This window comes from Mastigoproctus giganteus, chromosome 4, assembly GCF_048544385.1.
Source record: "Mastigoproctus giganteus isolate SK-2022 chromosome 4, ASM4854438v1, whole genome shotgun sequence".
In the NCBI taxonomy this organism is placed as follows: Eukaryota; Metazoa; Arthropoda; class Arachnida; order Uropygi; family Thelyphonidae; genus Mastigoproctus; species Mastigoproctus giganteus.
The window spans coordinates 115,102,205-115,124,340 of NC_143578.1; the positions used below are offsets into that span (position 1 = coordinate 115,102,205).

A 22,136-nucleotide genomic window follows, 5' to 3' on the forward strand; every position below is an offset into this window, starting at 1 on the left:
ACATGGCAAGTTTACTATGTAGATCGCCAGTGGCATGAATGGTCAGAGGCTGCTGGCAACAGAACTCCTACCCAACAATAGCCAGGTTAGCAGGAGCAGTCCATGACAGGTATGATGAGTCACAGTCCACGGAGATGAATGTAGAGTTCATGAAGGTGTGTCAATATTTTGTCTTGTTTAAGAGGTAAGAGTATGAGCTGTTTACAGTCTCATCCTGAAAAGGGTATGAAAGTGCTAATTACTTATACAGTTTCAAGGCAGTGGTTTCCTTTGGTCTTTTATGGGGAGGAAATGCCTGCAGATCCAAGATTGGATCTGCAGGCATTTCCTTTTAGCAAACTGAGAGAAGGCATGATATTACTGCTCATCGTTAACAAGGAGATGTTCATAACCTCGCAATATTTGCAAGATTCTGGTGAAGAAGGTTGATCTCTTGTCTTCATAGAGCAGACAATCAAAGAAGAGGTGCTCCCAAGTTTCATTGAATCTGCAGAGGTAGTGAGGATTCTATACTATACCCATTGAGGCACGTTTTTCATTGATTGAACCATGGCCCGTAATTAGGAATGTAGCATACAGACCTAGACAAAACCCTGTATGGGACTTGGGATGGAGCTGGGCAACATTTGGTAATGGGCCCTTTGGTTGTCTCTGTCCATATGTTTTGCTAGATTGGAATTGGTTTTTTTTTTTTTTTTTTTTCTTATTCCTGTGTGACATTTTTAGCTGAGTCATTGGTGATGTACAAGGTAGATGCAGAGCGTCCCTTAGAAAGGTGGTAATGTAGTCCCAGTCTAATGACCTCCAGATCTAAGGATGAACTCCTGCCAGGACTTGAAAGGCAGAATTGCTAGTCATGCAACAAGCACATGTAGTAGCTTGGTAGATACTGCACTGTATAGTGATGAGTTTCCATTGATTCTTTGCTAGAGTGGTTTGTGGATACCAGACTCCAGTACAGTAGGCTATGGTGTGTGTGTGGGGGGGGGAGGGGATGGCCTTGTATAGTAGGGCAAGATTGTGAAATTTTAAGCCCCAGTCATGTCTGCTAATCCCAATGACTATGGCTGTGTACTTTATTATTTTCTGATGGAGATGAGCCAAGTGGAGAAAGAACATGAGCTTAGAATCCAAGATAACTCAGAGGTACTTGATTTCTGTTTGAATTTTGATCGTTCTGCCCATTATCTTAATTTGTGGAGGCTTGGTGGTTTTAAGTGTTCCCTCAAGGAGGATGGAGGTTGTCTTCTCCAGGGGTAGACCATTCCTTGAGAATTTGCATAGTCCGGTTCCCAGTTGTTTCCAGTGTTGTCCTGGAATCCCCAGGGATGGTGATGATCTGGGAGGGGAGGTCATCTGCAATGGCCTGGGGCAGACCCCAAGTCAAGATTGAGAAACTCATCCATGACCACATTCCAGAGGAATGGACCAAGGACAGCTTCTGTAGACAGTGCAGGATACCTGACAATGGGTGTTTGTTACAGTGACTTTCCTGTTACTCGAGTAGTCCTGGATGCATGTATATAGGTTGGCAATGGGCAACCTGCCAACCTATATGCATGGTGGCCAAGCATCCTGAGATGCCTTCAGCCTGCTAGAGGCATCTCAGGATGCTTGGCCACCAGAGCTGATCAAAAACCCCATCAACGTTGACAGCTATTACCAGGAAAGGTGATATTGGGGCTGTTTCAATAAGTCTTAAGAGAGTGTAGTCAGTTGAACATCTGGGGCAGAAACTGAATTTTTGTTGCTTGAAGATTCTTTTGCTCATAGCAGGAATGTAGCCTTGGCAAGAGGAGTCTTTCAAATACCTTGCTGAGAACTAATAGCAGTGCAATATGCCTATACGACAAGTTGCTTGTTGGGATTCTTTAAGATAAGTTGAAACTTGGCTACCTTCCAGTCGTTCAAGAACCGTCCAAATGCAAGACATTAGTTGTAGAGGTTTGGGTGGGTTTCTGCAAGCTTTTTGATGATTTCCGGCTCGAAGAAGTCTAAACCAGGGCATTTTCTGTCCTTCATTTTGTGGTGAGGGGGAGAGAGAGAGAGAGAGTGTGTTCCACAGGTGTCAAGGGCTGTTCTTCCTCAGTGTTATAGTTGTTCTGTAGACCAGCGGTTTTCAAACTTTCTGAGCCCACATCTCTCTCTTGACCTGTAAAATTTTCCCGGTGCCTCCTTTGAAGTAAAACATCTAGAATTATTGGTTCTATGGATGCTAATACAATAATTTGGACTCGTGCATGGTCAAATAATGTGCGAAAATACCCGAACCAATCGCTTGTAGTAATCGGATCCCAAGAATGGTCAGGGAACATGCGTTCTCTTTATCAAAAATAGCCCAAATATTTTCTATAATTATTTACATTAATAATACAGATCAAATAGTAATATATATCTAATAATAAAAAAAATCATTCTTAATGCATTTTTATAATTTGCCATGGAAATCTTATATAAACTATTACATTGTCTGTGATGCCCCTGGTAAATTCCAGGGGTTTACCATATTTAAATTGTGGCACATGGTAAATTTGGTAAATTTACCATAATTTACCAGTGGTTCTCAAACTGTGTGTCACGACACACAGTTTGAGAACCACTGCTCTAGACATATCTCTTGTTGGGCAGCGGTTTGCAGTTCCACCTCCTCCTCCTCTTCCTTCCTTTCCCCCCTCCACAGGAAGAATGCATTCAGAATTTTGTTGATGGAATATTCTCTGGGGAGTTTGTTGGTGACTCTTTTGTACACCATTTCCCAGGGTTCATTATTGCCTGTAGTGCCTGTACAATTGGTAGTAATGAACTCTGGATGCCCTCGTTTATTCATGGATGTGTATTCATTCCTGATTCTCCACTTCATTGGAGTGACAAGATGTACGGGCCCCCTTTGGAAGGTTTTACACGCTGTCTGCACCTTTTGGCAGAGAGCAGCCAGCACCATGGGACATCACCTGGGCTTGGATATTCATAGTTTGATTACAAGCATTTGTAATAATTGCTGTTATTTGTCACTGGTGCTGATTGTGCATTGATTCTATAGAGTTAAGGTCATGAGAACCTTGTAAAGAAGTTTCAGTTGCGTTGGAAAACTGGGTCCAGTCATCCCAGGAGCAACCCAGCAAAACAAGCTGGGTTGATTCTGGGATGTGAGATTGGTTCTATGGATCTGGATAGGTAGAAGGTAATTACCCTATGGTCTGATGTCGTACAGACTACCTGAACTTGCCAGGGCGATATTTTGGAGGCTGTAGTTCTTGAGGCTGCGGTTACATCGATGATGGATTTCCATGTGGTGCTGCTGAAGATCAGAAGGTCGTTCGGTCTGTTTAATATATTAAAGGTGGATGTAGCAAAGAAATCTTCCAGGGATTGTCCATTGCCTATTCTTGAGCAGCCCTCAGTAGTGCTATACTACATGGGAGAGCAACAGTTAATGTCTGCAGAGACTGATCCTTCTGTTGAGTAATAAAGTTTTGTTGTTGTTGTTGTTATTTTGGTTTTTAGGAGCATTAGCAACTAAGGCCATATTGCTCCGGTGATATGTCGTGGTTATTCTCTGACCTTTCCGCATCCTCCGTATTTGGTGGTCACGGGCTTGAACCACGGTCTAATCAAGAAGCGTGTGCTATGCATTGCTGCTCCTTCCCACCTGGCTACGGAGGCGCCAATAAAGTTTGTACTGTTCACAGGTAGGTAATAGCCAGTTGCAGTATCCTCACATGGACAGCAATATGTTGAGCTGGAAATGGGCCAATGAGCCTGATGATCTGGGTACAGAGTAACCCAGGAGGAACATAAGGAATGGATTTTGGTGACTTATTGTGGGATTCCTTACAAGGGTGGCAGCCCAAGGAATGTCAAACTCCAACTGGACAATGTTGTATGTCAGAAGGTAACCCCCCCCTCTCTTGTTTTGCATCAAGGATTGGTGTATTTGGAAGATAAAATTACAGTGTGCTAAAAGAATGAAAATGTATTTAAATAATATGAAATTATTTAAATAGAAGTTTAAAGTCCTGACTTTGCACCCTACAAATTTCTTTATTATTATTATTATTTCCCAAGTTATTAAAGAAGGAGTTGTGTGGAAACCATTTCCAGTAATCGTAATCAGAAGTTGTAACGATATCGGAGGCAATTCTCAAACAGATGTCAAAAAAAATGGCTTCCACCGTGTTTTTGAAGAATGGCAGAAACATTGGAGTAAGTACATTTCATAAAATGGGGATTACTTCTTAAAGGACCATCAAAATATGGATGATTAGTAAAGGTGTTTGTGGAAAAAAAAAAAAAAAATTATGATCATTCTCTGTTGAACAGCCTTCGTATTAAGGGAGGCAGATAAGCAGAATCTTAGGCATAATTATGCAGATTCCATTGCCATTTTTCAGTCCTTGGATTCGGGGATGTTCCCTGTGGACTGGAGGCATGCAAATGGATGCTTGATTCCCAACGGGGGGGGGGGGGGGATCAAAGAGTGACGAGTAATTACAAACCTGCTAGCTTAACTTCTGTTTCAGAAAAATAGAGTAAATAATGGGTTAAGAAAATTTTCAGGATCATCGAGACAGGATTACAATTATGCTGCAATCACAGCAAGGATTTTTAAGGTGCAATCTTGTCTGACCAGTCTGATTGGATACAGTGGTGCTTTGACAAAGGAACTGGATGCAGTAAATAATTTGATATCATATGCTTGGATTTCAGGAAAGTTTTAGATGCTCTTGCACATAAAAGACTGCTGTACAAATTGGAGCAATGTTGGCATTAAAGGCAAGTTACTACTGTGGATGAACGAATGATTGAGTGACAGAAGACACAGAGTGGTTATTGATGGACACTGCTCTTGGTGAACTAATGTTATTGGTGGAATCTCCCTGGGGTCAGTTCTGGGCTGATTCTTGTTTTCTATATTTATTAATGATATTGATGAAGGCTAAGTTTGCAGATGATATAAAGGTTGAACAGTTGTTAATGACAGTAATCAAGGTATGCTACTTAACAAAATCTATAAAATTTAGTCAGATGGGTTCAGAAATGGCAATTGAAGTTTAACGTTGACAATTTCCAAGTACTGCATTTGAGTAGCAGCAATCCCAGATTAGCATACCAATTGTGTGGTACTACACTCAGAATAGTAGTGGAAATGCAAAAGACCTGAGGTAATTGTGCACTCAGATATAAACTTTTCCTGGACAGCTTGTGAGGTTTTGTCAACAATAAACAGTAATTTTGCCAGAAAAGGATAAGGATGAGATTATCCCATTGTATATAAGGTGATGTTTAGGCCACATCTTGCATATAGGTCTGAGGGCCTCATTTCGGGAATAATGTAGATCTGCTGGAACAGTTGCAAAGGGCAACAAAGGGGTGGTCTTACCAAGAAAGGCTTCAGTTCTGCAGCATCTGGAAACTGAGCATATGCAACAGGATCTGATTGAGGTGTTTAAAGCTTTGAATGGATTGAGAGCTCAGTACTGATGGCATTCTTTCTCTTGCTCAGACTACACAGCTGGTGCAGCATAAATTCGAGTTGAGGAAGGATGGTTGCAGGATAGATGTGCAGAAGTTTGCCTTCAATCTGCGTGTGATTAGTTTTTGCAACAAACTTGCATCTGTTGTTGTGAAAGTGGGTAGTCTGAAAAATTCAAGGATGAACTAGACAAACTATCAGAGGATGAGGCAGGTTTGGTTTTTTTTTTTTTTTTTTTTTTTAATTGGCTGATGCTGTGGAAGCTTGCTTGCTTTCTTGCATCATTTGCCACTACTAATATGAAAACTTTATGTTGAACTGATGTCTTATCTTACTCTTTATATTGCACATAACAAATTCTGTAATTTTATCTCATAATGCGCTGCAAAAAGTATACAAACACAGTTTTACTTGTATTGTTCTGTATGACCAAAAACAGTACAGAAAAGAGATGAAAATGTATTGCAAAAGCTTGTTTATGTTCAGGTAAAGAAAAGTACTTGCACTTTTCTTTTAACATTTGATATTGTTATTATTATTAGCCATATGGTACAAGGAAGCCTGAGGCTTATGCTGCATTAGCCAAAAAAAATTTCTGAATTACCTTGAGAGAGAGAGAGAGAGAGAGATAAGGGAATCACCAAGAAAGAGAAGAATGATGATATCCAGCTCAGGACCCTGGGTGTGCCAAGCCCATACCCACCAGATGTGAGCCCCTGGGGTTATCTAGATCCTTTTGCAGCAGTGTATCTTCATTACTGCCATTAACAACCATGCCAACCTTTGTATCGAACTGAGCATCCAATGGGAGTCAAGTTGTTACATGCTGACAGACATGGTGAAGCCGATAGGCACATTATGCATATTTGCAAGTGCACCTAAAAGGCCTACAAAGAAGAAAATTTATTATTTTTAACAAAATGATTTTAGAAAAACATTTAGTTCTTTTTTAATGTTTCGGAATGCAACTATATTAGCATTAGTAGAGACATGATGCAAGAAAGCAAGCTTATACAGCATTAGCCAAAAAAAAAAAAAAAAAAAAAACCTTCCCATTTCACCCATCCATTTGCTCCAAATGTTTGTCTAGTTTTTCCTTGAATTTATTTAAGCTGCCAACTTCTACAATGGCAGATGGAATTTTGTTCCAGCAATCAACCATCTGCTGGCTAAAGACAAATTTCCGCACATCTATTCTACAACTGTCTTTCCTCAATTTGAATTTGTCCACACAGGCAATTAATCTGGGCAAGAGGGAGAATTCCATCAGCAGTGAGCATGCTCAAGCCTTATACACCTCAATCTGATCACCTCACATGTGCCTAGTCTCCACACACTGTAATTTGCAGAACTTAAGCTTTTCTTCGTAAGAGCAACCCTTTATTCCATTCACTAATCTTGCACTTCTATGTACTCGTTCCAGCAGCTCTACATCATTCCTAAAATGAGACCTCCAGACGTGTATACAGTACTCAAGATGTGGCCCGAACATTGCCTTATCAGGGGAATAATTACCTCCTTACCCCTGCTAGAAAAACTGTATATCATTGACAAGACTGACTGCACAACTATCCCCATGTCCTTTTCATTCTCTACCACCCTGAGTGTAGTACGACACAGTTGATTCTGGGGTTATTGCTACCCATATGGAGTACTTTACATTTGTCAATGTTAAACAGCAGTTGACACCTCTCAGCCCATCTGCCCAACTTTTCTAGATCCTGTTGCTGTAGTGTACTGTCATTAACAACCCTGCAACCTTCGTGTCGTCTGCAAACTTAGACATTAAGCCTGATATACCTTCATCAATATCATTAATTATACAGAAAACAACAATGGACCCAACAACTTACCCTGAGAAACTTCCACTAATAACATTTGTCCACGAAGAGCAGTGTCCATCGATTACCTCTCTCTGTCTTCTCCCACTCAACCATTCCTTTATCCATAGTAGCAACTTGCCCTTAATGCCATACTGCTCCAATTTGAACAGTAGTCTTCCATGTGCTACAGTATCAAAAGCTTTCCTAAAATCCAAGTACATCAATACCTCGCTTAACATTGCTTCAAACAGCAAGGGTTTCACTATAACATGGTTTTCAATTAAGTTTAAGTTGAAAATTTACTGTACATATTAAAACTCATTCAATAGCCTAGACACGTATTCTACATATATGCTGCAATGCCAACTCTATTGTCTCACATGCGCATGTGCTAATAGCTCCCCTCGGGTAGTCAGTGCAACAGTATTCAGAATTCTTAATTCCATCCTGACGAGATGACGTGATATTTTCATTTCACAATTTCTTTTTTATCCCTTTAAATGCGATCAAAAATATATCTGCATCTTGGTTAGAAATCAGTGCCAACAACGTGTTCTGTTTGGCCGCATGTTTTACCCCATTTGGCAAATGATTTCACTGATTTTGAATCACAAGTTCAGACAATTGTAGAAGACATTGTAAAGATTGTAAAAGACTTGGGATTTGAAACTTTGGACACTGGTGCCTCTGTAGCCAGGTGGGAAGGAGCAGCAGTGCGTAGCACACGCTTCTTGATTAGACCGGGGTTCGAGCCCGTCACCACCAAATATGGAAGATGCGGAAAGGTCAGGGAATGACCACCGCATATTCCCGGAGCAATATGGCCTTAGTTGCTAATGCTCCTAAAAACCAAATAACAAACATACAAACTTTGAACACTGCCAATGTATGTGACTGCATTGACTCACATGCAAATGACTTAGATGATGTAACTTTCCTTGAAATTGATGAGAAAACTGCATATGAAGAAGAGAAAAACAATTCTGAAGTGGTACCAAAAGAATTTTCAACAGTAAGAATTGGAGAATGTTTTTTGTGTGGGTTGACATGGCCTGTGAGGTGATTATGAATGGAGATCTGAATTTTGAACATAGCATCGAGATATGGCAAATTTTAAAAGATGAGATTCAATGCTACAATGACTTGTATGTTGAGAAAAAGAAGGGACGACTTCACCAGACTTCATTATTGAAATACCTAAATAAACAATAAAGCTTTTTTCTCATCTCTCGTGATGTTACCTTTTCATTAATAAAATTTTTGCAATATTTTTTAATTCAAATCCTATTAATTGGCTATCAAGTTGTCAAGGCAAATTGTTTATAGATTTATTGTAATTGTTTTATTGTAGTTTCTCTGGTATGCATTCAATTAAAACCCATTATAATTATACCTCAATCAGCACAGTTTCGCATATCATGGAACAGTTTCGGTACAAATTATCAATGCTATACAGGATGTTGCTGTATATGATATCAAAATTATTTTTGCATACTATGGATGCAAGTATCCAATCCATAGTATCCAATCAAATTGGTCAGACAAGACTTCCCCTTAACAAACCCATGCTGTGTCTGTACTATAACTGCAGTCTTGTGTAGATGATCCTGCATTGCTTCTTTAACCAGTGACTCCATTATTTTGCCCAGAACAGAAGTTAAACTTACATGACTGTAATTATGTGTCACCCTTTGTCCCCCCCTTTGTGAAATGGAGATACATTTGCACAACTCTAGTCCCCAGGGACCACCCCTGAATTCAAAGATGCTGTCATAATTCTATAGATCCCATCTACTCCAGGCACTTTTCTTATGTTTAACTTCAACAATTTCTCCTCCACTTTCCTCTCAATTATTGCAAAATCATTTAGCTCCCTTTTTAGAGTTTGATATACTTCTGGCCTCCACTTTCCTAGAGCATTGTTCACATGTGAATGTAGATGCAAAATAACCATTTAGTTTGTCAGCTACCTGAACAGGATCATCAACAGTCAAATCACTGATATCAAGTGGACCAATCTGATTCATCCCCTTCCTTCTAGAATTTGCATAAGTAAAGAAGTCTTTGCTGTGTTTCTTTGCATCCTTTGCCAAAGATTTCTTCTAAACTGCCTTTGCTTGCCTAACCTCCTTTGTCGCTTGATTACAGACTAGCTTATATCTTCCATAGGGATCTGTGTCCCCTGATAATTTATATGCACCACATGCATTTTTCTTCTCTGCCACAAGTCTCATTTGTTCATATGACATCCATTTAGGATGTGTTTTTGCCAAAAAAAAATGCACTGATCAAATATGGCTATATATTTATCGGGGTTTTTTTAATGATTTTGAATCTTAATGATTTTTAATGATATACAGGAATTTTTCTAGCAGGGATAAGGAGGTGATTATTCCCTTGTATAAGGCAATGGTTAGGCCACATCTTGAGTACTGTATACAGGTCTGGAGGCCTCATTTCAAGAAGGATGTAGAGCTGCTGGAACGGGTACAGAGAAGGGCAACAAGATTAGTAAATGGAACAAAGGGTTGCTCTTACGAAGAAAGGCTTAAGTTTTGCAAATTACAGAGTCTGGAGACTAGGCACCGGCGAGGTGATCTGATAGAGGTGTATAAGGCTTTGAATGGTTTGAGCATGCTCAATGCCAATGGGATTCTTCATCTTGCTCAGAATAATCACCTCAGAGGGCATAAATTCAAATTGAGGAAGGACGGATGTCGGATAGATGTGCGGAAATTTGCCTTTGGCCAGCGGGTGGTTGGTTGGTGGAACCGACTTCCATCACTTGTTGTTGAAGTTGATAGCCTAAACAAATTTAAAGCTCAACTGGACAGGTATTTCGAACGAACGGAGGGGTGAAATGGGAGTGGGGTTTTTTTTTTTTTTTTTGGCTGATGCTGAATAAGCTTGCTTTCTTGCATCATATGCCTCTACTAATGCTAATCCAAATATGGCTATATATTTATCGGGTTTTTTTTTAATGATTTTTTTTTTTTTTTTTTTTTTGTTATATTTGTTGTAAGCTCGTGTGAAAAGTTTATCATGTTATTAAAAAGTATTTATTTAACACGAATATAATGTTTTGTTTTCAGGCAAGCACTTGAAAATAAAGAAAAGCAGCTTAAAGTTTCTGAAGTACTTCTGAAACTAGGAGAAGTTAGCATTGAATCAGAAAATTATAGACAAGCAGTTGAAGATTTGCAGAATTGTCTGAATATCCAGAAAGAATTCTTAAGGCCTGATGATAGACAAGTAGCTGAAACGTATCCTTTTGGATTATTTATTATCCCTCTAGATAAATTCTATTTATTGGCTGACCGAAGAGATTCTTTTTGCTCTCTAGTTGTACCATTATTTTGTATTTGGAGAGAATGAGTGTGGAGTTGATACTCAGTAAATTATTCGATCAATTGAGATTTAAAATAATATAATAATAAAATATCACACAACTCTGATATATTTAAGTTTATTACGGAAATTAAAAAGTTGTTTAAACTATTTACAAAGCTCATCCCCAATAGCTCATTCTAAGAGATTCAGACTTTCTTTCAGATTGGGTTTTAAACATTGCCAAATGTGCTAGATTGAATATTGAATTATAATTTAAATTGCTTTATAATAAAGTGAATAATTTAACCAATAATTAACTGTCTACTTAAAACCAGTAAACTCTTAGTTTTGCTTAGTGACATAAGGAATACTTATTCTTAAAATTTTGATGTTCTTTATTAAGTTATGCATGCTATTTTATTCTGTGTAGTGATATGTTTCAAAATCATAATGCATTTTCCTATATAATCAGTGGATTGTTTAATAAACTCACTATCTTGGGTGAGCAACCTTTTAGTTAGCAGAGGCTGCATTTTAAAAAAGTGAAGAAATGAGCTGTACAGGTTTTGTACAGTGCTAAAAGTAAGCCATGTGGTATTGATACTGAGGTTGGTAAAACATTTTGTGCCAGTATGCCAGCGAATTTATAAAACTTGCTAATGCTGTTTACCAAGTTTTTATTTTAAATTCTTGATTTTCGTGTGTGCGCGCGTGCGTGCGTTCATGCTTGTAGTGATACTAGCCATTAGTGAGTCAAATTTTCATTTTTATCATTAAAATATCATTGAAAATGGTTCTCCAGAAATATCTTTGAAGCATTTCAGGCTGATCCTTTTGCTGCAAATGCTTAGGATTGCTAGAAAGTTTTTAGCATTCTGAGAGTTAGCGAATGGACTAAGCTAGCGTGGATTTTCAACACTTTTTGTAAGTGGGCTGCACTTTCAAGAAGTGAAGTAGACTGTACAGGTTTTGTACGATACTGAAAGTTAATTGTGTGGTATGAATACTGATAAAACCCTCTGTGTGTCAGTACAGTGTACTGGCAAAAATATTTCAGATTATATTTGCAGTAAAGTATTCAACTTGGCACTCAAAATTCTTAGAGAGATTGTTTTTAAAATTTGATTTTATTATTATTATTGTGGGACCCTAAGTTATTTTCTTTTATTTATATTTCCATTGAAAAATTGAGTGTCCCTGCATTTGTGGGCTCCATTGAAAAATTGGTAGCATACTCGTAAGAATAAAAAAAAATCTACTTGCAGCACTGGTTTTGTAAAAAAAACTGAAGGCAGCAAAAACTGATTGAATATATTAGGGTTTCACTTGTTAATTTTATATTAAAAATTAATTATTAAGAATTCTACAAAGCTGTCAAAAAAAATTGAAAGTAACTAGTAGCTGCTACAGATAACAAAATAGCAATTGAATATTGTGAGACAGACCTAATTGTAAGTTGTGAAATATTTTTAAAATTAAAATATTTGAAGCAACCTGCACTTGAACAAATTAGCATTTCATTGTAACTTTGATGAAAGGACTCTGGGCCAATTTTAGCAAATAGTAAAAAATTGATATCTATTGGAAAGTTAGTACAGGTCGACCATCACTAATCCGGCCACCGCAAATTCGGACATAATTTCCGTGAACGTAATTTCAAATTTCCCAGGTTGGCGCACCAACCTGCCACTACTGTTATTGCATGTGGAATAACAGTAAATGTGCGGAAAAACACAACATGATATAATGGATAATACAGTGCACTGACGAGCTTGTTTTCACAAAATCTCTAACAATGCTGACAAACTTATTGTGACGTTTGGGAGTTTATTTTATCGCAATTAGTTTTATTGCAGTGCTCGCCGTGTGTGCAATAAACTAATCACAAACGACTTTCATATGTATGCCGTAATAGCGTTACACGTATGTGGCCGACACAGCTTCTCAAGATTTAACCTGCTAGGCCACGTCAGCCACATATATGCGATATTAAAAAAAAAATTTTTTTTTTTTTTTTTTTTTTTTTGATATTTTAAGCAAGAAATGACAACATTGACATTACAATAATTATTTTAGAATTACTAATCAAATTATTTGCTAAATCTTTTTTGGCCTCTTGGGGAATTTTTTTCCTTTACTAGCTTGGCAGTCAACGTGTTAAAGGTTGGATGAGGTGTTTAGCTGTTGGGTAAACTGTATGTGCTAAAATAACCACCGGTGATCCAGCAAACTCACTAATCCGGCACCCCACAGGTCCCAACACTGCCGGATTAGTGACGGTCGACATGTAATGTGCATGAGCAGTCATGAAAATGGTCATCAGTTATTCTTGAGCAAAATTTTGATGTTGCAAATTTTATTCTTGAAAATGTCTGCCCACATATGTAGGTTCTTCTGTAAACAGTCTTTTACTTAAGTCCTTTAATATTAGGAAATGTTGAATCCCAGAGATATTTGTAAAATTGCTCCCAAGTATTTGAATGGATGGCATCTTTGAGATCATCATTAGTCTGTCTGCCAATAAGTTCAAGCTGATAAATTTCAGATACTTCAATTTCAAAGGTGAAAGGGTTTTCTGAAACAAGCAAATATCTTTGGAATATTCTTCAAAATCCGGATATTGTACATGAACTTCCTTCTACAACAACTTTCATAAAATCTTTCATGAACAACATTGAACAATGCTGTGTGGTGGGTACTAGAAAGAATGTAAATCTCATAACCAGTCTGAGTCATAACTTTCCAGTAAACCTTCCTTTTTCTGTATAGAAAATCTGAATTTCATTTGTTCAAAGAAGCACTGGAGTAATTTCATCTAGTGTGCCTGATGAAACCATAATGTGGGCCATAAAACATCCTAATCTGATATCCAAGCAGTTGCATGAACTTCCACTGCTGGAAGAAACCGTGGCAGAATGTGTCATTGATTTTCTAGGATTTCTCAACATTAGGGGAGTGGAGGTACATAGATTATTGAGCTGACAAGGAATGTTGAGGATAAATTTGAAAATTGGTAGCACCACAGAGGAACTGTTTGTTGAAGATATAATCCAGCTTTGTCAGCAGAGAATCACAGCCGCTTAACAGCTAAAAAAACAAAGATATCAAAAGTTATCTCCCAACATGTCAAGTCCATATGTGATATCTTCTTTGAATTAATAAATTAAACACCTTTACAATATATATATACTTTATATACCAGTAACTTGCATTAATAACTGATTCTGTTTCTATTGTTTAAGAATTATTTTTGAATTTTCCAAATAGCTGGAAACTCAGACTTCCCCCTCCTCTCCATTTTAAAAATTTTCTGATTGAATGATCCCGCCATTCCTTAATCCTAGTGATCAGTGAGATATATTTGTATTTAAATGATGTAATTCACTTACAGGCATCATCCCAAAAATATACGTTTTGATTATAGGTGAACTACATTGCACATGTTTACTTTCTATTTGCAGAGGTGAATACATCCCTTTGCTACAGCACAAAAGTTGGTGATTGGTAGGTATCATACTTACCATCATACAACATTTACAACCTGTTTAAGTATGGATTTCATACTACATCATACAACCTGTTTAAGTATGGATTTCAGTTGGAATTTTACATATAAAGCAGCAAATATATACTTTCTCTTGGATCACTCATACACTCACCCATGCAGCACACACATTTTTTTATGTGCATATATTTATATTTATTAACCACAGTTCTTCATTCAGTCATACCAACATATACAACACCTAACCTGTAGCCACGACAAGTACAGAAAGGATAAACAGGCAGGAAGGGGGTTATGCTCTTAGTTAAAATGCATATTAAATTAAGTCAGTACCCCCCAGCCGTGCTGGCGCCTCTGTAGCCAGGTGGGCAGAGCAGCAGTGCATAGCACACGTTTCTTGATTAGACCGGGGTTCGAGCCCGTGACCACCAAATACGGAGGATGCGGAAAGGTCAAGGAATGACCACCGCATATCCCCAGAGCAAATGGCCTTAGTTGCTAATGCTCCTAAAAACCAAATAACAAACAATAACAACCCCCAGTCGACATGGATGGCCAATGCAGTGTTGAGTTCCTTTGATGATTCAACATTGCACTTAGAAAACAAAAATAAGAGTAGGGGTGTGTTATAGGTCTAATAACTGTCATGAGTATAAAAAAACAACTATAAAGCAAAATGCAGTGGGCCAGTAAATCAGAATGTCTTATAATGAGGATTTTAACTTTCCAGGTATTGACTGGAACTTATGGCTTGGCCATTCTACAGTAGCATGTTAGAGAGGTAACAAGAGAAAACAGTACTCGTGATCTGATTATCTGCAGGTAAAAGACCTACAGGTGGCGATGATCAGTGTACTGATGTGAGATTTACTTTAAGACTTGACTACTGTCTAGGGTAAAGGCTTTGCTTTCATAAGGCTGACTACAGTGGTCTCAAATAGTTATTAAATTCTTACAGTGAGACCAAATGATGTTACCAACAGCAAATTCTAAATGGGCTTCCACAATACTTCCACACCAGCTAAGAAATACTGTTCAATGCTCAGACCTAAATGGATATAAGATGAACTGATGAGACTTGTCAAAAGAAATGTTTATGATGCATATAAATTAAGGTGGTACAGAAGCCTTTGGCACATATAAACTGCAATCAAGTTACAAGGGAGGTAAAGCAATCTAATACAGATTGCAAGAAGTCTCTGGCAAAGAATGACAAGAAAAGCAGCAGCGTTTTCTTACTTATGTGACAGTAGAAGGAAGGGTTTGAATTGCATTGTTCCAGTTGATATTGATGGTTTAACTGTTGATGATCCTTCTCAGGTTTCTGATAAACTCAATAGGTATTTTGCATCTACATTCAGACATGAGAAATTCTGTAGGGAAGAGAATGTAAGAAGTATATGAAATTCTTAGCAGGAAGCTAAATGATTTTGTGATAACTGAGAGGTAAGTGAAAGAGAGATTTTGAAGCTAAATATATAAAAAAAAAAAAAAAAAGCGCCTGGAGTGGATGTGATCCAACCAGTTATATTAAGGGAGGTAGTAAAGATAAAAGGGTAAACAAACCGTTGGTTATAATTATGGGAGCATCTTGGGATTCAGAGGAGGTCCCTATGCACTGGAGTTGTGTGATTGTATCCCCCAATTCACAAATGGGATCAAAAGGTGACATGAGTAATTTACAGATCTGTTAGCTTAACTTCTGTTCCAATTGAAAATAAAGGAGTCACTGGTTAAAGAAGTAATGCAAGACCAACCAGATAGGAATGCAATTATATTGTAGTCACAGCATGTATTTGGTACGGGATAATCTTGTCTGACCAATTTGATTGGATACTATGACCCAGTGACAAAGGAACTGAATGCACAAAATAATTTTGACATCTTATACATAGGTTTCAGAAAAGCTTTTGATACTGTTGCATATAAAAAACTGCTATACAAATTAGAACACTGCCATTATGGGCAATCTAAGCTATAGATAAAGGGAGAGAGGGAGAAAACAGAGTGGTTATCAGTGGGTGCTGTTATTCTTTGACTAATGGTTGTTAATGACAGTAATGGCAGTGTGCTACTGCAACAGGATCTAGATAATTTGGGCAGATGGGCTAAGAAGTGGCAACTGAAGTTTAACCTTGACAAATGCAAAGTACTGCATATGGGTAGAAGTAACCCCAGAGAAACGTACCAGCTGTGTGGTACTACACTTAAGGTGGTAGAAAATGAAAAAGACCTGGAGTAATTGTGCAGTCAGATATGAAGTTCTCTGAGCAATGCAGACAGGCTGCCAGGGCAGGTCATGGGGTTTTGTCAATGATATATAGGAATTTTGCTAGCAGGGAAAAGGAGGTGATTATCCCTCTGTATAAGGCAATGGTCAGGCCACGCCTTGAGTACTGCGTACAGGTCTGGAGGCCTCATTTTAGGAAGGATATAGATTTACTTGAGCGTGTACAGAGAAGGGCAACAAGATTGGTGAGGGGAATGAAGGGATCCTCTTACCAAGAGAGGCTTAAGTTCTGCAAATTGCAGTGGCTGGAGACTAGGCACCTGCGCGGTGATCTGATTGAGGTATATAAGGCCTTGAATGTGTTGAGCACGCTGAATTCTGATGGGATCCTTCTACTTGTTCAGATTACAAACCTAAGGGGGCATAAATTCAAATTAAGGAAAGACAGATGTAGAATAGATGTGCGGAAATTTGCCTTTAGCCAGCGGGTGGTTAATTGCTGGAACAAACTTCCATCTGTCGTTGTGGAAGTTGATAGGTTGAATAAATTTAAGGAGGAACTGGACAGGCATTTGGAGGGAATGGTGTGATATTTTTTTTTTTTTTTTTGGCTGATGCTGCATAAGCTCATACATTTGCTTTCTTGCATCACATGCCACCACCACCACCACCACCACCACTACTACTACTACTAATGTTATTAGTGGAGTTCTCCAGGGTTCATTGCTTCACCATTGTTGTTTTCTATATTTGTTAATGATATTCGTGAAGGCTTATTGTCTAAGTTTGCAGAGGATACATAGGTTGGCAGGGTTTTTAATGATAGTAATCGAGGTAAGCTACTGCAACAAGCTTAAGAAGAATTAAGCAGATGGGCTGAGAAAAATGGCAGTTGAAGTTTAACATTAACATATGCAAGGTAATGCATATGGGTAGCAGTAATCTCAGATTAACGTATCAACTCTGTGCATGCATGCCTCTTAGGGTATGGAAAATGAAAAGGTCTGGGTGCAATTGTGCAGTCAGATATAAAGTTCTCTGAGCAGTACAGACAGGCTGCTTGGAGAGCTCATAGTATTTTGTCAAACATATACATGAATTTTTCCAGCAAGGGATAACTAGGTGATTATCCCATTGCACAGGGCAGTGGTTAGGCTTCATTTTAGGAAAGAAGTCATTCTGCTAGAATGGGTGCGGAAAAGGCAATGAGATTGGTGAAGAGAACAAAAAGGTGCTCTTTCCAAGAAAGGTTCCATTTCTTCAAATTGCAGTTTCTGGAAATTAGTCACCTGTAAGGTGATCTGATTGAGATATTAAAGATTTTGACTTTGAATGACTTTAGGAAGCTCAGAGCTGATGCATTCTTTCTCTTCTTTAGTCTACACAGTATAAGGAGCATGAATTCAAATTGAGGAAGAATTGTTGGAAGTTTTCCTTTAGCCAGTGGGTGGTTAGTATCTATCATTGTGGATGTTGTAGTTTGAACAAATTCAAGAAAGCACTAGACAAATTATTGGAGTGAATGGACAGGTGATATGAGAAGGGCTGGGTTTTTTTTTTTTTTTTCTTTCTTTTTTTTGGCTGATGCTTTATAAGCTTGCATTTTTTGCATTTTGGCACTACTGATACTAACAGTTCTTTGCTAATCTTGACTCTTGAGTGGAATGCAGTTATGCAGTAGTTAAAATAAAATAAAAGGCCTCTAGTAATACAAAAATGATATTATGTATTTAAAATCAATAAAATATTAGTAAATATCAAGAAAGGAATAAATGACAATTGCTTAAAAATGGCTGCAGTATGAAGTTTAGATGTTGAGGATCTACATGATCCCAAAATGCCATCTAGTATTTAAAAACTTCATCCTTTTGATCAGGGAATTGCAGTATCCTTCACTAATTGTTTTTTGTTTTCATTTGATTAATGTAGAACAGATTTTTCCTAAACAAGAATTTAATGGTACAGAACAAAAAATAGATGCAAATGAAAACATTGATCATTTTTATTAGATAAATACTCTTGCATATTCTTCAGATAAAATTTTATAAACGACAACGGCAGCGTAAATTGAATTTTCTTAACTTTCTGTACCATAGGGAATCAAGAAAGTGCACTTTATACTGTTTACATTAATTTCCTCTCTCACAGCTATACTAATATATGGATCAAGAAGTTATACTAATCTGCAAATATCTGCTGAGGGCTACAAGTGTGAAGGTTTTTTTTTTTTTTTACATAGAAAATGCTATTAAATGATAAAAATGTTTTATTTACATCAGAAGCTGTCTTAACTAATTCTCCTCATTAACTGATGCCCCAGCACAGTACAGTATATTATGGGCACCAGTCCATTATGTTTGCAGCTACTGCCTATTGCATTGTATACTTCCTGAGTGGTTAGTTGTGTGTTCTAAACCATGTTTCTGCACCATTTAAATTAGTTGATATTAGTATTAATATTAACCATAGTGCAAGGAAGCCATAGGCTTTTGCTGCACAATCTCAAAAAATAATAATGAAATAGAAAATAGGCAAATGATGCACTTTCCTCTTTACAGAAAACTATCCAGTTGACATGTGAATTTATTCAAATTTTGATCCTCCTTTGTCTGCTGAGGTAACTTGTTCCATTGATCAACAACTTGCTGGCTAAAAGACAACTCTACAGTCCTAGTCTAAATCTCTTCCCCTACAATTTGAATCTGTGGTCCCTAGTTCTGGCATTCTTTACAACAGTGAAAATTTCACCTTTATTCACTTTACTAACCCATCTCAGAGCCTTATAAACCTCAATCAGGTACCACTACATCTGATTGCTAATCTTACCATGTGACGTGCCAGTTTTTCGACCCTTTCAAGAAGCTCATTGTCCCTTTTTTTTTTTTTTTTTTTTAGTTGTGATCTCTACACAGTTGCCTTTTACAGTGAGGATTATGATTTCCCCATCTCTACAGACTATTATTTGATAAATCATCGGACAAGTTGGAATTTCCCTTCCACCTGTTTACACTGTTCAGAGAATTTCATAATCCACCCTATCATAACTCCTAGATAGTAGTAGTAGGGGCATGTGATGAAAGAAAGCAAGTGTATTATGAGCTTATGCAGCATCAGCCAAGGAAAAAAAAAAAAAAAAAATCACACCATTCCCTCCAAATGCCTGTCCAGTTCCTCCTTAAATTTATTTAACCTATCAACTTCCACGACAGATGGAAGTTCGTTCCAGCAATTAACCACCCACTGGCTAAAGGCAAATTTCCACACATCTATTCTACAGCTGTCTTTCCTCAATTTGAATTTTTGCCCCCTTAGGTTCGTAATCTGAACAAGTGGAAGGATCCCATCAGAATTCAGCGTGCTCGACCCATTCAAGGCCTTATACACCTCAATCAGATCACCGCGCAGGTGCCTAAGTCTCCAGCCACTGCAATTTGCAGAACTTAAGCCTCTCTTGGTAAGAGGATCCCTTCATTCCCCTCACCAATCTTGCCATTCTCTGTACACGCTCAAGCAAATCTACATCCTTCCTAAAATGAGGCCTCCAGATCTGTACACAGTACTCAAAACATGGCCTGACCATTGCCTCTTACAGAGGGACAATCACCTCCTTTTCCCTGCTAGCAAAATTTCTATATATCATTGACAAAACCCCATGACCTGCCCTGGCAGCCTGTCTGCATTGCTCAGAAAACTTCATATCTGACTGCACAATTACTCCCAGGTCTTTTTCATTTTCTACCACCTTAAGTGTAGTACCACACAGTTGGTACGTTTCTCTGGGGTTACTTCTACCCATATGCAGTACTTTGCATTTGTCAAGGTTAAACTTCAGTTGCCACTTCTTAGCACATCTGCCCAAATTATCTAGATCCTGTTGCAATAGCACACTGCCATTACTGTCATTAACAACCCTGCCAACCTTTGTATCATCTGCAAACTTCGACATTAAGCCTGATATACCTTCATCAATATCATTGATAAATATACAAAACAACAGAGGACCCAACACCGAACCCTGTGGGACTCCACTAATAACAAAAGATCCCTTTATTCCTCCTCCGTTTTTAATTCTACCCCACCAAGTGTATAAATTATTTTGAGGTGCCTGTTCTGAAAGTAAAATGAGTTACAGTTTCTTGCATTAAAACATAGCTGCCACTTTTCTAACTACTCTGGAAGCCTATTCAAGTCATCTTTTGGAAATGCTGCTTAGCATTGAACATTAACAACTCTCATAGTCTTTACATCTCCAAATTTTGATATCATGCCCTCTATCTCTTCATTGATATAGTTTATGGAAAGAAGAGAAAAAAAAAAAAAAACAGTGGTCCAAGAATTGATCTTTGGAGAAACCCACTTCTGACATTACACCAACCTGAAAAATATTTATTATACACATCCCTCTGCCTTTTGCCCTTCAGCCACCCTGCATTCCATCTTAGAATCTTTCCAGTAAGATGTATTATCTACATCCAGTTCATTTGTCACTATATCAAAATAGCTTAACGGGTTAGATAAACATAATTTTCTCTTTGCAAAACCATGTTTTGTGTCCTTCAGAATGCAATTTCTATCTAAATGTGTCCCTTTATTGCACTCTTAATCATTGCCTCCAAGATTTCCCTACCAGTTAGTCTGACTGAAGTCAGACTGACTGTTCTGTAGTTACCAATTTCACTCTTAGAACTGCCTTTATGTATTGGCACTTCTACAATCGAAATAAATCTTTCCAAAGTCCAGATATGCTCTCATAATTAACCTCAATGGTTCAATACACTCTCTGGCCTCCTTCCTCAAAATTACTGAGGGAGTATATGCCATCAACAACAGGTGCCCTACTTGCCTTTAGGCTCAAAAGTTTTTCAAACAAATATTGTTCTGAAATTTCAGTGAATTTCATGCTTTCCATCTTCATTCACACAGTCTCTCTTCACAGTGGAGGATCTTTTGCCAAATGATCAATGCAAAGTTCTTATTTGATTCATCAGCTGTGCTATCTAAGACATTCCCACATCCTTTACACAAGGTTCCAATCTGATTTGTTTTCTTCCTCTTTGAAATGTTCCCCATCCCCTTTCTTTGCTCCCTTAGCCAGTGCTTTCTCGTTCTCAACTTTGGCTACCCTAACCTTTTTCTGTGGTACTATTACAGATAAATTTGTAGCTGTTCTAAGCTTTAGTACTTTTCATCACTTTGTAACTTTCCCATGTCATCTTTTTCTTCTGTATTAGGTGTGCCAGCTTCATATTCATCCATCTTGGCATCCTATTCAGGCAATATTTTCTTACTGGTGTATATGCATTTATGGGTTCTTTGATTATTGTTTTAAAGGTATTCCATAATTTTAATACATGTGCCCTTCCTCTGCAATCTGTTCAATTCATAGATGCCATGTAGTGTCTTATTGTCGTGGTTCCCATTTCTGAAATTAAAACCCATGCCTTTACCTTTAACTACTGCAACACCTTTCTTTATCTTCAAACTAACAACTGCAAGCCCGGCCCTGTGATGTTATTTGATTCATGAACAATCATTGCATCTAGAGCATTCTTATCCCTAGTATTTTCTCTAATGTGCTGGCATAAATAACCTAGTTTATTTAAAAATTATGTTCCCAGTGGTGAGTTTCCTTCCACTTTTTCCCATCAGTTAGGAGCAAATTGAAATCACCTCTAATAAGACATTCATACTCGCTTGCCGATTCCATCGGCATGTAGAGACTCTCATCATACACTCTTCTTGTCTGTGGATTACATACACCCTCTCATACCTTTG

General features: G+C 37.9%; 1 protein-coding gene across 1 annotated transcript in view; it reads left to right on the forward strand.

Moving 5' to 3' along the window:
- Positions 1 to 22,136, forward strand: part of Nasp (Nuclear autoantigenic sperm protein) — a 161,780-nt gene that overhangs the window by 120,916 nt on the left and 18,728 nt on the right. Inside the window, exon 7 of the mRNA XM_090372344.1 lies at positions 10,389 to 10,559. Coding sequence (XP_090228470.1) covers positions 10,389 to 10,559 — 171 coding nt within the window. The remainder of the gene's footprint in view (positions 1 to 10,388; positions 10,560 to 22,136) is intronic.